Below are 15,881 nucleotides of genomic sequence, written 5' to 3'. Positions count from 1 at the left end.
TCTCAAATGAAGCGTGAAATGATCACGAAGTGACTTTCAGAGTGGATCTAGAGCCTAGAGAGGAAGTTCATGCATTTGTGTCTTCATATTATAGGCCAAAAAACAGCCCAAGCGTCACACGTGCTTCAGTGTGTGTGTGTGTGTGTGGTAAATGAAACTGCGCGTCGGCGGCACCATTCATTCACACAGAACATGCAGGGTTCGTATTTAAATAGTCTTTGTGTTTTAATATTCACAAACACTAGTCTACATCGCGATTTGATTTCAAGTGTACTGAACTGATTTCAATTTTTTCCTCAAATTTACAAGTTCCGTGAAATTCCACGTTATACACTAAATTCCTTTTTTATGACTGGATTTCGTCAGCATTTTAGGGCGGGCCGCCCCCCCAAAACAATGGTAGGGGAAACACTGATTTGTATGTATACTCTCTCTCTCTCTCTCTCTCTCTCTCTCTCTCTCTCTCTCTCTCTCTCTCTCTCTCTCTCTCTCTCTCTCTCTCTCTCTCTCTATATATATATATATATATATATATATATATATATATATACTGTAGTCAACATTTGAAGTGGATCAAAACCTTTCATCAAAGTTATACATGATTTTTGAACAATACCCGTTCTTGTATTAGGACAACTTTGATGAACTTTTTTGATCCACTTCAAATGTTGACTACAGTATATATATATATATATATATATATATATATATATATATATATATATATATATATATATATATATACTATATATTGTTTTTTATTTATTGTTATTTTTTCATCAAAATGATTTCTAGTACTAGGGACAATTTAGTATAGCTGAATATAGGGACTAGCATGTCATGTCCCTAGCATCCTACACCCTATATCTATACTCTTGACACTAACTGCTGTTCGTGCAGGACCCCTGTAATTGCTGGAGGGATCTTCGTAATGGAAAAAGGCTGGTTTAATCGTCTGGGCCAGTATGACACTCACATGGATATTTGGGGTGGTGAGAACTTTGGTAAGTAATAAACTACCGTAATAATCAACTAGACGTCTACTTCTAAAAACCCGTATGTGAAAAGGGTCAATAGCGAAAAAAAAAAAAAAAAAAAATCCACAATAGCATTTCTATGACTTACCAAAAAAGGAAAACATATTGAGAAATTGATTACATTGGTAAGAAGAAAGAACAATGCAAATTTATCAGCCGTAGTACTACAAACACTCACTCGGCAGCGTTAACTAGTTCTCTGTAATTTAATGTCAAGGTAATATGTATAGTCTTATAAATGTACATGATGAAAATGAAAATATAAAAAAAATTGCTAGATTTACAATGTTATTAACTGCGGAAACACGTCCATCAGAACATGTTTTGTGTTTAATGTACAGCTATAAGGAGAGGAATTTGGACAAATAAAAGTCCTGTCATGAAACTCTAGATGGCGCAGGCTGATCGGTCCTTAACTCAATCTGCTTGCAATCACATCGTTATCTATTGGGCACAGCTGATTGGTTCCTGCTGTATCAGTAGCCAATGAGCTCGCTGCTCAACCTTCAAATACTTGTAGTCCAGTCATTTTATGAAAAAAGGTTGAACAAATTGCAACAGAAGCAACTCAACTGATTTTATATCCTCAATATGTCCTGAGTAAGGAAAAAAAACCCAGAAGAATCCCATTAGGGGAAAGTTTCGAAAAAGACCCGAATATAACCTATTCATCATACGCCTATTCATTCTTTTTCTCACACGAATAGTGTAAAAATATTAACCTTTAGTTACTGTAAGATGTCAACAAGATTTAACAAGACATTTTCACCTGGCTAAACCCAATGTTTAGATTATGTTGTGTTACTTATGCAAATTAGCACATACGTAATTAGATTATGCACCGTTTGCCCATGTTAACAAACAATTTCAAAAAACGTGTAATACATTTTTTGTTTGTCTTGATGTAAGTAATCAACTCAGTGATTTTCATGATGATATCTAAAGGTTAGAAATGTTACACTATTCACGTGAGAAAAAGAATGAATAGGTTATATTTGGGTCTTTTTCTAAACTTTCCCCTAATGGGATTCTTCGGGGCTTTTTTTTTTCCTTACTCAGGACATATTGAGGATACAAAATCAGTTGAGTTTGCTTCTGTTGCAATTTGTTCTAGGTTGACCCCCATTTTGGCTTAAAATGACTGGACTGTTGGTCAGCGGTTTCCGAAAGCCTCCTCCTTCCCCAGCTCCACCTGTATAGATCTGCAGTGGGTAATTCATGTACGCTATATTGTACAGCATTACAGTGTGGCTGCCTACAACAAAGAGTTTGATTTCAGGGAAGCCTGTATTGTTTTTTTTTTGTCGCTCTATTGCATTGTTTTTCCTATTTCAAAACATTTGTAACCATGACGTTTCATTCTTGCATAAACAAAATAATTTCCTTAATCTTTTCTTTTTCTTTTTCTGATGTTGTAGAGCTGTCATTCAGAGTGTGGATGTGTGGCGGCAGTCTTGAGATCCTGCCCTGCAGTCGCGTGGGACACGTCTTTAGGAAACGCCATCCCTATGACTTCCCAGAGGGCAATGCACTCACCTACATTAAGTAAGTCGGCCTTTATGTAAGCTGTAATCATATGCCTTACGTCGAGGTGTATGAACGAAGCGCTGTAACATTGTCTGTGTGTGTTGTAGGAACACGCGGAGAGCGGCTGAGGTCTGGATGGATGAGTATAAACAGTATTACTACGCCGCTAGACCGTCAGCGCAGGGAAAGGCCTTTGGGAGGTCAGACATCTCTGATAACTTGTATACACTGTGTTTTATGTAGATCTGGTTATGGTGAGCTGGTGAAAGGCCGTTTTATGAGATTGTCATGATTATATTTACCTCTGATTGTAAAGGAATAGTCGCATCCAAAATGAAATCTCTGTTGTTGTTTACTCGCCCTCATGGCAGTCCAGTCTGTGTAACACAAAAGAGATGTTTAGCAGGATATTCACGCTGCTACATATACAATAAAACTGACTATCAAGCTCCATAAAAGTACTTTAAGTTAATATTTTGGCTTGTCAAGATGTGTCATGCCAGGTTTAAAAATCAAACAACGTACACTGAAAGAAAATGGTAACCTGTAATGGCTAACTGTTTATGCATGGTTATGACAACTGTCATTAAGTGTCATTCGCTCAATTATGACATTTTTAATGCAAATATGACATTATTTGAGATGTCTTTGTTATGACAACTTGACATAAACCAATACATCATAACCTGTCAGTGTCTTTGCCATGACAACTTGACATTACTAAGACAACACAACCTGTCATAAATATGTCATAAACATGACATAGCAGATTAATTATCGAGCTTAAGAAACCCCTTAGCTTTATGGGTTAACATTACATTAAACTGGCATGTGGTTGGTTTTGACATTGGCTGTCATGAGGCATTATAACATTTTAATGACAAATTCAATGTGTACCACTGTAGTCGAGGTCAAGAAAAATATTCATGACACAGTTATAATGGCCTCATGACAGCCAATGTCAAAACCAAACACATGCCAGTTTAATGTAATGTTAACCCATAAAGCTAAGTGGTTTCTTAAGCTTGATAATGAATCTGCTATGTCATGTTTATGACATATTTATGACAGGTTGTGTTGTCTTAGTAATGTCAAGTTGTCATAACAAAGACATCTCAAACAATGTCATATTTGCATTAAAAATGTCATAATTGAGCGAATGACACTTAATGACAGTTGTCATAAACATGCATAAAACTCCATATTCATGACATGTGTCATGTCATGGTTATGAACGTGTCATGTCAGTCTTATACACACCCCTTCAAGTAAAGTGTTACCATATATTCTTTAAAAGTATATTATATATTTCTAAAAGTATGCTAAAGTGCACTTCTTTTTCACAGGTTTATACCAACAAAACTAAATTTTATTTTAAACTCGTTAGATTTTCAGTGGATATACACACTATTCTAACACTATATTGCATGATCGATACAGTGCACAAGCAGTACAGACTATTTTATGGTACTTTTTTATCTACTGTCATTGTATGGAAAAAGCTCTGAACTTTCTGGAGCAACTTGTGTGTGAGTTAGATGATGATCCTTCATTTCTGGGTGAACTATTCCTTTAAAGCGCTTCTGTCTCTCTACACAGTATTGCAGATCGGCTTGCACTACGACGGAAGTTGAACTGTAACTCTTTCCGCTGGTATCTTGAGAATGTGTACCCTGAACTCAAGTGAGTCGCGTTCACTGGACTGTGTCTGGGCTCTGACGGGCTGCCAGACACAACCTGGACTTTTTGTATTCGGAGTGAAATGCCATTTAACCCTCTCAGGTCGCTGTTCTGAACGTGTTTTGTCGTTCTTGCTTGTGTTTGTCAGAATCCCAGAGCAGGAGGAGGTGTACAGTCTCCTGAAGCAGGACGGGTTGTGTCTGGAGAGCCACGGCACAGACAGTCTGGGTTTGGCCGAGTGTAAGACCACCCCGAGCATACCGGCCTCACAGGTGAAGCTTTAACTGACTGAAAGTAGCATTTACTAACTTAACATTATTTTCAGTCATACATCAGGAGCATGGCATTTTTGGTTTCAAAATAGTTCGGTTTTTCCTGTAAAAATTGTAGGTGTTTTTCCCGTGAGTAAGAGTGTAAAGTTACAAAACTAAGACTAGGCACTGATTTTGTTTGGTCATTGTAATTGCAACACACTCTATTTTTCACATTAATTTCATGTTTGCTTTTTTTTGTTTTTTTGGACCATTAAAGATTGTTTTTTTTTGTTGTTTGCATACTTTTGAATATTGTATATTGCATTTTTGTTTTCAAAATAGTTAAGCTTTTCCTGTAACATTTTTAGCAATTTTTCGAGTGAGTAAGAGTATATTCGGCATTGGTACTGATTTCCTGATTCGATTTTGATTCCACCATCTTAAAATTATTTAAATCTGTTTTGTTTTGTTTTCATTTACAATGTCAACAGACCTTTTTCAGTTATTACTGTCTTGTGCATTATGTGCACTGTAATTGCAACACTCTCCATGTTCACATTATTTTCACATTTGCATTTTTCACAAATATTTTTGGCCATTTTGGTCATTAATATACCTGTACAAAGCTAACATAATTCAGTGACATGGAGAAGAGGAGAGGATTTTATGTGGAATTAAATGCAATTCAGAGATTCGAGAAGCAATGTTAAAAAACTCCACATCAACTCCATGGCAAATAAACAAATAAAAATTTAAAAAGTCAATTTCTCAGATTATGAGTGTGATTCACACACAAATTGTGCATTGCTATATACACTCACTGGCCACTTTATTAGGTACACCTTACTAATACCGGATTAAACCCCCTTTTGCCTTCAAAACTGCCTTAATTCTTTCTGGCATAGATTCAACAAGGTGCTGGAAACATTCCTCAGAGATTTCGGTCCATTTTTAGTCAAACGGGTTGGCGCGTATGGTTGGGTGTCGGAGATTGTGAGATTGTGGTTAGGTCTCAGCAGCAGGAGGGATGTAGAGGTCAGTAAGCTGGGCTGAGTTGAGTGGGGGACGGAGGGGGGTGACTCTGGGACGCCAGGGTCACTGTCACATAGGTGATTTCCCTCTGCTTGAAAACAAAGAAGATGCTGCTGGCGAACAGCGGTCTTTCGAATCGGCTTTGCCCGCGACTCTGGATGACTTGGAGTTAAGAGAACGTCACTTAAGTCATTCCTAAAAAAGGAGGATGTGTTCAGAGTTTTGACGACCGGATACGGCAAAAGTTTAATATATCAACTAGCTGGTTCACTGGTGGGAAACCGCATGGGACTCACTCAGCCACAGCCGTTCGTTGCTCTGGTTGGTTGTAGCGCTATCCTATTGCGTGCCGAGGGATATTGAAAGACAACCGTTTATCCCGCCCCTCGGATTGAGGTATGCCAATTGTGAGTTCCCAGACCTAACATCTTGATGTAGGTCTGGCTTGCCAGGCTAGGAAACCAGTTCAACCCAAGCGCTCTTTGATAACGTGATGATTACGTAACTGCAGATCATCTGTCCATCATCGTATAAAGCCCGCCCTGGCAATTGGACTGGCCCGATGATTTCTGAACCGATCATAATTACTCCTCAATGGATCGAGTCCAGACCGAACTTCCCGTCCAAAAAACCTTGTGGGCGGGGTTCGGGCTGGCATCCAGGCTAGCTCTTCTGCAGACTTCGGTTGTAACGAGTGGTTATTTAAGTTACTGTTGCCTTTCTATCAGCTCTGACCAGTCTGGCCGTTCTCCTCTCCTCTGGCATCAACAAGGCATTTTCACCCACAGAACTGACGCTCACTGGATATTTTCTCTTTTAGGACCATTCTCTGTAAACCCTAGAGATGGTTGTGCATGAAAATCCCAGTAGATCAGCAGTTTCTGAAATACTCAGACCAGCCCTTCTGGCACCAACAATCATGCCACGTTCAAAGTCACTTAAATCACCTTTCTTCCCCATTCTGATGCTCATTTTGAACTTCAGCAGATCGTCTTCACCATAACCGTTCCTCAATATGGGTTATACACAATACTTGTATTCTTGTGAACTTGCACTCATTAACCCGGCCTGGAACAGCCTTACCTTGAGAATTCATCTGGAAATAAAGCGAAATAACTGAGAAAAATTAGGAATATTCCTCAGATATCATGTCCATAATTTATAGCAAAACATCTAGCATTAATTCGATCTCAAACAGATTCATTAAGAGTTATAAGTCCACCACGTGCGTGACATCATTAACCAATGTGGTTGAATGACCACTTTGCGACAATATGGTTTCGGGAAACAGTCGTGACTAGCTAGTTGATTTCTTCAACGATGCATTGTACTGTGGTAGTTAAGCAACGAGTTACATCGTTGTACAGGAAACACAACCTGTGTTTGTTAACCAGTGGATCTCTGAGCTGCTGTGAGTGAGTGGAGGCGGGGCTCATTTGCATATTCATAGAACCGCGTATACTAAATGAGGCAAGCGTGTAGAGTTACATTCAAGCTATTTTATGGCATGAAAAAAATGTTAAATATGTAATTTTGCTGATCTAAGAAGCGTTTTACGGGTAAAATGATTGACTACAGGGGGACTTTAAATGAAAACGAAAAGAGGCAGAGTGGTGATTTATAACATATTTCAATTTATTGTTGCCTAAAATATACACACAGAGATAACTGAGATCTCCTGAGTCGAACTTGGCAAGTCCGAACTTTGCGTACTTAGTATTGAGAAACGCCCCATGTCCACACGCATTGAGTTGCTGCCATGTGATTGGCTGATTACATATTTGTGTTAACAAGCTGTTGAACAGGTTTGCCTGATAAAGTGTGTAACTTATCTATATAACTCTACACCTGCATTACTCACCCAATAATTTGTCTGTATCTTTTTTTTTTTTTTTTTTTAGAAGTGGACCCTGATTGAACCACAGATCCGTCAGCATGACCAGTGTTTGACCATCACAGCCTTCACTGCAGGGTCAAAGGTCAGACTGGAGCCCTGCAACACCAAAGAGTCCAGACAGGTGTGTGTTCGTGTATCTGACAGATGGGCAGCTCGAGTTTTGATGACCCACTGAGAATGAATCATGTGTTTCATGTCTGCGTGTTTCAGAAGACTATTAGCTCTCGGACAGCGCTAGTGTTCTCTGTGGAAGTTATGTCAATTTAAGTGATTTTCTGTTGCCATTTCTGGGCGATTGTTCAGCGTTATTCCTCTTTGTCCTAATATCCTCTCTCATTCTCTGTCATAATAGCCCCATTTTTTCTTTTTCTCTTTGAATATAAATCCTCTGCCATCAATCTGAAACACAACAGACACATATCTTCCCATAAGCCCACTGCATATGGTTCCACTCGCAAGCTAAGTTGGCTTAGCTGGTTTGGCTTTAATCTTTTTCTTTTTTCGTCTCCATCTTTCATCAGACTGACCTCTACCTCTGTCCACTCATTCATGTGTGAAATCTCCTAAAGTCTGAACATGCCTCACAAATAGATCAAATTCCACATAGAGAAGATTTGCTTTACTCTTTGCGTCTCTCCATATGATGAGACCATTATCAAAAATATATATTTTGTTAGTAATTGTTGTGTATAGTAATTGTTGTGTATTACATCTATCACATTAATGTTGTGGGTGAGTCTGTTATTTAAAGGTAGGGTATGTAGAAATTTCCCCAAAAACTTTTTTCCAAATTTGTTTATACCGTCTTTATATATCAATGCATAATTAAAATCTAAGTACTCTGGAAAATAAATTATATAAATCGAGTGTCTGTAGTGCTCTAAGGGCTGTAATAAACACCGCTCATTATTCCATCCGGGACGAATGAAGTGATTGGCTGGGGCAACTGTCAATCTCCCTCGCTACCATGGCGTGTACCACGGAGTGTAGTCCTCATCAGAGCCAACGGTGCTTTCATCGTGGAACCTCTTACATGCAAAACACCGTATATGTTATGAATCTTACGCGAAATTCACCTACATCAGTGTAAGTGATGATAACGGAAAACGTGTATCAATGAAGCTATTTATAGCTTTGCCTTATTTTACTAGCTCGTTACCGAATCAAACTCAATATATTTTAATAATAATAATAATAATAATAGATAGTGATAGTGAGTACTAACAGCCATGTTAGTTGTTTATACTCATAATGATAAAGTTAGTTATTTTATTACTTGTGATTCATGTCACTACATGCACGGCGCTCCTCCAGCTAAGCGAGCGGTCGGCAGCGCGCGTGGGGGCGTGGCTTTGGAAGGAGCCGAGAAGGGAGGGGGTGGGAGTGAATGGAATAATGAGCTGTGTTTATTACAGCCCTGAGAGCACTACAGACACTCGATTTTTATCATTTCTTTTCCAGAGAACTTAGATTTTAATTATGCATTGATATATAAAGACGGTATAAACAAATTTGGAAAAAAGTTTTTTGGGAAATTTCTACATACCCTACCTTTAAGCTGTTCAGTAAACTTTGGAAGTCAATTAGCTCTATTCAAACCCTTACTGATCTGCTTACTTTGTCCCAAAATGTAGATACCTTGTTTTGGCCACTACATCAAACTCAGTGAAAAAAAAAAATTCAGGATGATTTAAAAAAGTTTATTATTTTTTTGTTTTTGTTTTTTAGTGTGTAATGTTGTTGTTTGAGCATGAAAAAGGCACAATTTTTGACATTGATACCATTGGGTAAAACTGCCATATAGATATTTTTTATATTATCTCATAATTTGTCAGCAGGTATATTAGGCTGCTGTCACTTTAAGACCTGATGCACAGATCGAACATACTGTTATATGTGTTTTCTTTCTCAACTGTTTGTTAAAACATTACTTAAACTTAAAACATAATTGACTGTGTTTACGTAAATATTCGCCAAGACCGGCATTTTGACATTATTTTGTGTGTATTTGACTGTTTAAGCGCAATAAGCAGTGAAAAAGAACTCAGTTTAGTGCTGAGAGGAGGATTTATGTGCCGCACTTTGGGTGTGAGAACAAAATCTGCGGGAATGAGTAAATTATGCGCAATACTCACAATCGCACGCCAAAATTCAAGCCCTGTCACACCAACAATATTCATCCGGAGCAAATGAAAGGAGTGAGTGAGGAGAGACGGGTTTGTGTGTCACTCTCTGTGGAGAGATGAGAGAGACAGAAAGAGCAGCTGGTATCGTGTATCTATTCTGCAGAAAATGAGGATTGGAAGCGTTTCAGATATTTCAGGATTGATATGTAACGAAAAACTTTTGAAAACGGGTGTCTATGTCTATAGCAGGGATTCCCAAAGTGTGGTGCGCGCACCCCCAGGGGTACGCGAGCTGCCACAAGGGGGTGCGCGAGAGGAAAAATGTAATGGCGGTCTGTTTTGTAAGTGGGATTTTTCCATACAATAAAATAAAAACCATGAACAGTAAACATTTCCTTTGTAGTCGCTTTTATTTAAAATAAAAAAAACTATAATTTATTAGTTTTTGATAGAAACGTTGAAAACAGCTGCTGTCTTCTACGCACTGCTCTGCACTGCAGCCGGTAACGTGACAGATGTGCTTTCGCGAGTTGGCTGGCGCTGGCTGAGCCAGTGCTGACATATATCACAACCATTGAGTGTTTTCAACCACATAATGTTTATTTTAGGTTTCAGACATTTAAATACACATAAGTACTAGCAAAACAATGATTTTGATTTAGCTGATTTCTATGGAAGCGGCAATATTAATCCTTTTCATTATAATAAGACGACACGTTTTATTCATATCAGATACACATTGTGTACGTAGCTTCACATTTTACCCTATTCTTCTCCCAGTTCACCGGCCTCTTACTTTCATGTATTTCGTGAGAAGTGGAGGAATTGACGTCACGTGTTGTAAATCCAACAGATCCGATTCTCTGAACTGTGGCACAAACTAACGATCGTTATGAAGGTGTTTGAACAATAAAACACATCCACTTGCACATATTTGACAATCGGAATATCAGTGTTTCATGCTATAGCTAATACATTTGTGAACATTTTTGACAAAAAAGGAAAAATGACATAAAAGCAGATCATTCATTCAGCGCTGTGTTGTGGTTGCGCTGTGTCACGTGACAAGCAATGACGCGTCACCATGGAAACATTAAAGTGACAAGTTCTAAATAACGGTCGCCTTGAAAAACTCACGCTGGGGGGTCAGTTAAAATATTTTAAACTTACGTGTGAAAGAGTTAAAAGTGGAAGCTTATGCGTAGCTTTGTTGCATTATTGAAACTTTGTTGATGTTGTTATTGTCATGCGTGTTCTGGTTAAACATGAGTCTTTATAGGGCGATAAAACAAAGCTTTGTTGCATTTTTTTTTTTTTTTGAAGTGGGGATTGGGGGTGCGCCAACCCGGTTGGGACATAGAAGGGGGTGCGCAGGGAAAAAAGTTTGGGAACCGCTGGTCTATAGTGTTGCATCGCCATCTAGTGGCCTGGCAGCAGAATACAGCGTTTTTAGTTGTTTTCGTGGATCCGTGTGAATGGAGATCAGTGTCGTCTGTACGCGGAAAACTCAAAGCAGAAACTTCTCTGTTTTAAGCATATCGTTGTCGTGTAAACGTACCCTAGGTCAAACGGGCACAGGGAAAACCTAACCAAATATCAAAACAAAGCAAACACGTTACATGTGCAATAGAAGAACCGTTTTTGATTCCCCAAAGACTCTTTCAGTTCTTGAAAAATATAAATCATGCACACAACCCAAGTTTCCATCATCACAAAAATATTTTAATGAGCAATGTTGTGGTCAAATGAATTTCCTCATGCTTAGTTAGCAGTTCTTAAAAGAAGCATTTTCTCCTTAGTGTGAAGAACATTTTAATAATCTGAAGAACCTTTTTCCATTAAAGAACCTTTTGTGGAATGGAAAGGTTCCATGAATGTTAAAGGAACATTGATGCCAATAAAGAACTTGTATTTTTAAGTGTATTCTGTACTTCACTTGTGGAAGGTGCCGTCTGTGGGGTGTGTGTGTGTGTTACTGGTTCAGTATAAATGTAATTAACCTGTCTCCACTTTTTCTGTTCCTCCTGTAGAAATGGAAGCCCCGAGGGCCGGCGTTGCAGCACATGATGAGTGGCTTGTGTCTGGATAGCCAGCCTCCTTCAGGCCCACCGCTCATCACTCAGTGCCGCCCCCTGGTGGCCAGCCAATCCTGGGAGCCGCAGCTGGTCACCTGACTTGCAGAGCTCACAGGGAGGGCGGGGAAAGGGGAGGAGTTTCGTAAGGTTGCTGAGCTCGAGGTGCCGGAGGAGCCGGAGGAAAACGTTTGCACACTGTTTTAGTTGAAGGTGCTGATCTCAAACGAATCCAACATGACCATGTCCAAAACATCTGACCTCATATCTTCATCATGGAGTGGCTGAAGAGGGAAAAGCAACATTTTGCCTGCCGAACCGAAGCCTGAATGCCTTTCTCAGATACAGTCACACACACGGCATGGTTTCGTCAGTTGACAGGAGTGCTTCTGAATGTTGTGTTAAGGTCTCCAACACCAGAGAATAGATGTGTATATAAATGCCTTGTACTACATCTCAGACCCATGACCTGTATATTCCCTCATTCCCACAAAGACTGTGTTTTTTGCAGCATAGGCTTCATTAGCTGTTCTCATGAAGGTCTGAACTGTTTCCCCATCGCTGTGGAAGGGTTTCTGCGTGATTTGTTCAGTATTAGGTTGGGATGAAGTGCAATGCTTCGAGATGGAAACGGTCGTTCAGCGGCAGAAAGACTTTACGACTTCGAGAGGTTTATCCTAAACAACAGTCAAAGATTACTGGCTCACTAGACCCGCCTTGAAGATGTTGGAAAAAGAAGGACAGAAATGGCTCTTGAATGGTCCACTAAACCCAGTGAAATAACCAAATGTTATATCAAACAAGCATTGCGATGTCAACTCAAATGAAGTGTAACGCGCTTTTAATGAGCTCTTATTCTGCATGGTACTGTACATCAGCACAATGAAAAGGCATTTGCAAACATCTAAAGCCCAAAGACTGTTTTTCCTCTGTCTTATTTGTTTGCCTTTTGAAACTTTGTATTTACTTGAAGCCTTTTTCATTTTGAACATGTGCTAGGAAGCAGTTATGTTGTTTGAAAAATAAAGACTACCACCAAAAAACAGACAACAATCCAAAAAATCGTGAGTCTGTCTTTGTATGCTACAGTAGTAACACACACACACACACACACACACACACACACACACACACACACACACGTCTGATTTACTATCTTTGGACTCTCCATATTTGTAATGGTTTTGATAGTGTACTACAAACTGTATATTCTCTCCCCTAAACCTACCCATCACAGAAAACTTTCTGCATTTTTACATTTTTGAAAAACATCACTTAGTGTGACTTATGAGCTGTTTACCTCATGAGGACCAAAACATTTCCCAATGAGGACAAGGTTTTTGGATATTGCCATCTTTGTGGGGACATTTTGCCCCCTTAATGTCGGGTTTATCAGGACACACACACACACAAACAAACATTTCACTGTTATTGCATATTGAAAATAGAATGCAGAGATAGACATTTAAAACACTGAATGTTGTCAAATATAATACAATATTTAATTGAAATGTAACAAAAGTAGTAGCTGGCAGTTCTGTCCTACAACAGTGATGCCTTTTTATACATACAGTATACAGTAGTTTTTACACAGGATTTACATGCAGAGCCCAAAATATTTAGGTTGAAAATTATGGGGGATCGAGATCTTTGAGCTCCATAAATAAACACCATGAACTTGCCACATAGTTGTATGAAGCTGGAACTTAATCTGAACCTGCTGAATTTAATACGTCTCATTTGATAACAAGATTTATTATACTATTTCCCCAAGATCTATTTCTTCTTAGATAAAAGAGCACATGAGCATAATTTACTTTTTTTTTTTATTCTAAAAATATGTCTTTTTTTTTCTTCTTTTTTTTATATTAAACAATGATTGAAAAACTCCTAGACATAAGATTAACATTTAAAATGAACCGAGCACCTAAATAGCAAATTTCACTTCATTTTGAATAAGCTTGTCTTTTGCTAGGACCAAAATTTATGAAACACTCAAAACTAAAAAAAATAATTTTGTAAATTGATGTAAAAAATAATATAGGTTAAGTATGTGACCAAGGCTACTTCATTGGTTCACTTGCTGACTGTAGTCTCATGAAGCGACCACAAGGTGTCAGGCCATCATCACAGTTACACACACAGATTTCACTTAGGCTACATAAACATGTTCAGACATTTATAGAATAAATTACCGGTACAAATACTTTAGGAAGCCACACTCATTTGAGTGGCGTTGTGGCCTAATGTTAGAGAGTCGGACTTATAACCCTAAGGTTTTTTCTTTAATACATACTAACGTATTTTAATACATAAAACATAGTAAAAACATCAGTATATATACACTACCGTTCAAAAGTTTGGGGTCAGTGAGAATTTTATTTTTATTTTTTGGAGGAAAGAAATCAATACTTTTATTTATCAAGGACAGTAAAGACATTTATAATGTTACAAAAGATTCTATTTCAAACAAATGCTGTTCTTTTGAACTTCCTATTCATCAAAGAATCCAAAAAAAAAAAAAAAACTGTACAACTGACAGACCAACAACTGTTTCAACATTGATAATAATAATAAATGTTTCTTGAGCATCAAATCCTCATATTATACTGATTTGTGAAGGATCATTTGACACTGGTGATGCTGAAAATTCAGCTTTGATCACAGGAATAAATTACACTTTACTATATATTCACACAGAAAACAGCTGATTTACACTGGAATAATATTTAATACTATAACTGATTTTTGTTGTATTTTTAATCAAATAAGCGCAGCCATGGTTAGCAGAAGAGAATTCTTTTAAAAGTATTTAAAATCGTACCGACTCCAAACTTTTGAACGGTAGTGTATATATTTTTGTATTCGTATATTTATGCTACTTATTGTCCAGTAAACATGTCAGTAAACAGTAACCTTCCCTACAGTTATTCCAAACGGTCACTGCTTGTTGATGGTCTCTGGTATTTAAAGGTCAACACTGTGACCTATGCATCAAATGCGCCTCACTATTGTGAGCTTGAATGTATGTGTGCACACTTGCAGGACTGACGTCATGAGCGAATGAGCATTGTGTTCCTCTACCTCGTCTTTTCATGAAAGATTCAAGGCAGTGAATGACCTGAGAGCACACACAGGTGAGTGGCGGAGAGAGAGATAACTAACAGGATCAACAGCTCTGTCATTCCTCACATTCCTCAGTGTGAATCCCATCCCTCGCTCACAGCTACACCTGCCGTCCTAGCCTGGTTAAAACCAGACCAAATTTGCCGGAAGTTGTCTGGGTTTTCCCAGGCTACCTGCCGTCCACGAGGGCCCTCTAAACACGCTGGTTATTTCTTAAAGCAACACTAAGTAAGATTTTTTACCTTAAAATAATGTTTCCAAAATCGTTTCAGTGGTTCGTAACAGGGTGAAAGGCACTTCTGGATTCGCTTTGCGGCCCTATATCTGATATATCTACGCTATGTAAGATTGCCAGATCGGGTCGAGTTTCTGTAGTTCTAATGAGACATAAGAGAACTACAAATTTGACTTGCTTTACGGCAAGCGTTACAATAGTCATTATTTAGTTTTTCTTCGTTTCTGATGTCGCAATACATCATACTTTCATGAAATCATGCAACATATACCTTGTCTGTGGACATCGTTCATTCCAAAGCCGGTGCTGATAAACAGCGAGCGTGCGTGCGACAGTAGGAAGCGCTAGGCTAAATTATTTACAACAGCGGTAATGGACAATTCCGCTTCCAACCTGTAGGGCGACCGCTGAGGAAAAGTTACTTGGTGTTGCTTTAAAGGGGTGGTATAATGCTCTTTTTTTTTTTTCAAGATGTAAAATAAGTCTCTGATGTCCCCAGAGTGTGTATGTGAAGTTTTAGCTCAAAAACCCCACAGATATTTTTATATATCATGTTAAAATTGTCACTTTTTGAGGGTGAGCAAAAACGCACCGTTTTTGTGTCTGTCCTTTTAAATGCAAATGAGCTGCTGCTCCCGGCACAGGGGGCGGAGCTTCAACAGCTCGTGTCCTTTTACCTCACACACACATGCACTGAACATTTCAAAAGCCTTTTATGTTCAAACCGGAGTCAGACAAAGATGGAGAGACTCAAGAAGAAGTGACACCATGTAGAAGCAACAGGACGTTTCTGAATGGTTAGTTGATGAATTTATGAGCTTATGTGTAGTAATCTTCTAGACATTGATTAGCATATTCTGTCATGATAATCTATAAATCGCGTTCCGGGGGGCGG

At 38.6% G+C, this 15,881-nt stretch overlaps 1 protein-coding gene across 1 annotated transcript in view; it reads left to right on the top strand.

The window, feature by feature from the left end:
• galnt16 (UDP-N-acetyl-alpha-D-galactosamine:polypeptide N-acetylgalactosaminyltransferase 16) overlaps nt 1-11,954 on the top strand; it is a 55,783-nt gene extending 43,829 nt beyond the window's left edge. The window contains exons 9-15 of the mRNA XM_056255868.1: nt 901-1,004; nt 2,456-2,582; nt 2,672-2,764; nt 4,164-4,247; nt 4,393-4,516; nt 7,432-7,548; nt 11,584-11,954. Coding sequence (XP_056111843.1) covers nt 901-1,004; nt 2,456-2,582; nt 2,672-2,764; nt 4,164-4,247; nt 4,393-4,516; nt 7,432-7,548; nt 11,584-11,727 — 793 coding nt within the window. The 3' untranslated portion in view covers nt 11,728-11,954. The remainder of the gene's footprint in view (nt 1-900; nt 1,005-2,455; nt 2,583-2,671; nt 2,765-4,163; nt 4,248-4,392; nt 4,517-7,431; nt 7,549-11,583) is intronic.
• Nucleotides 11,955-15,881: the final 3,927 nt, after the last annotated feature.

Source organism: Rhinichthys klamathensis, unplaced genomic scaffold (assembly GCF_029890125.1).
Source record: "Rhinichthys klamathensis goyatoka isolate OS25496 unplaced genomic scaffold, OSU_Roscu_1.1 h1tg000123l_1, whole genome shotgun sequence".
Classification (NCBI taxonomy): Eukaryota; Metazoa; Chordata; class Actinopteri; order Cypriniformes; family Leuciscidae; genus Rhinichthys; species Rhinichthys klamathensis.
Note: the sequence above shows the minus strand (reverse complement) of the source record. Positions and strands in the feature narration are given on the sequence as shown.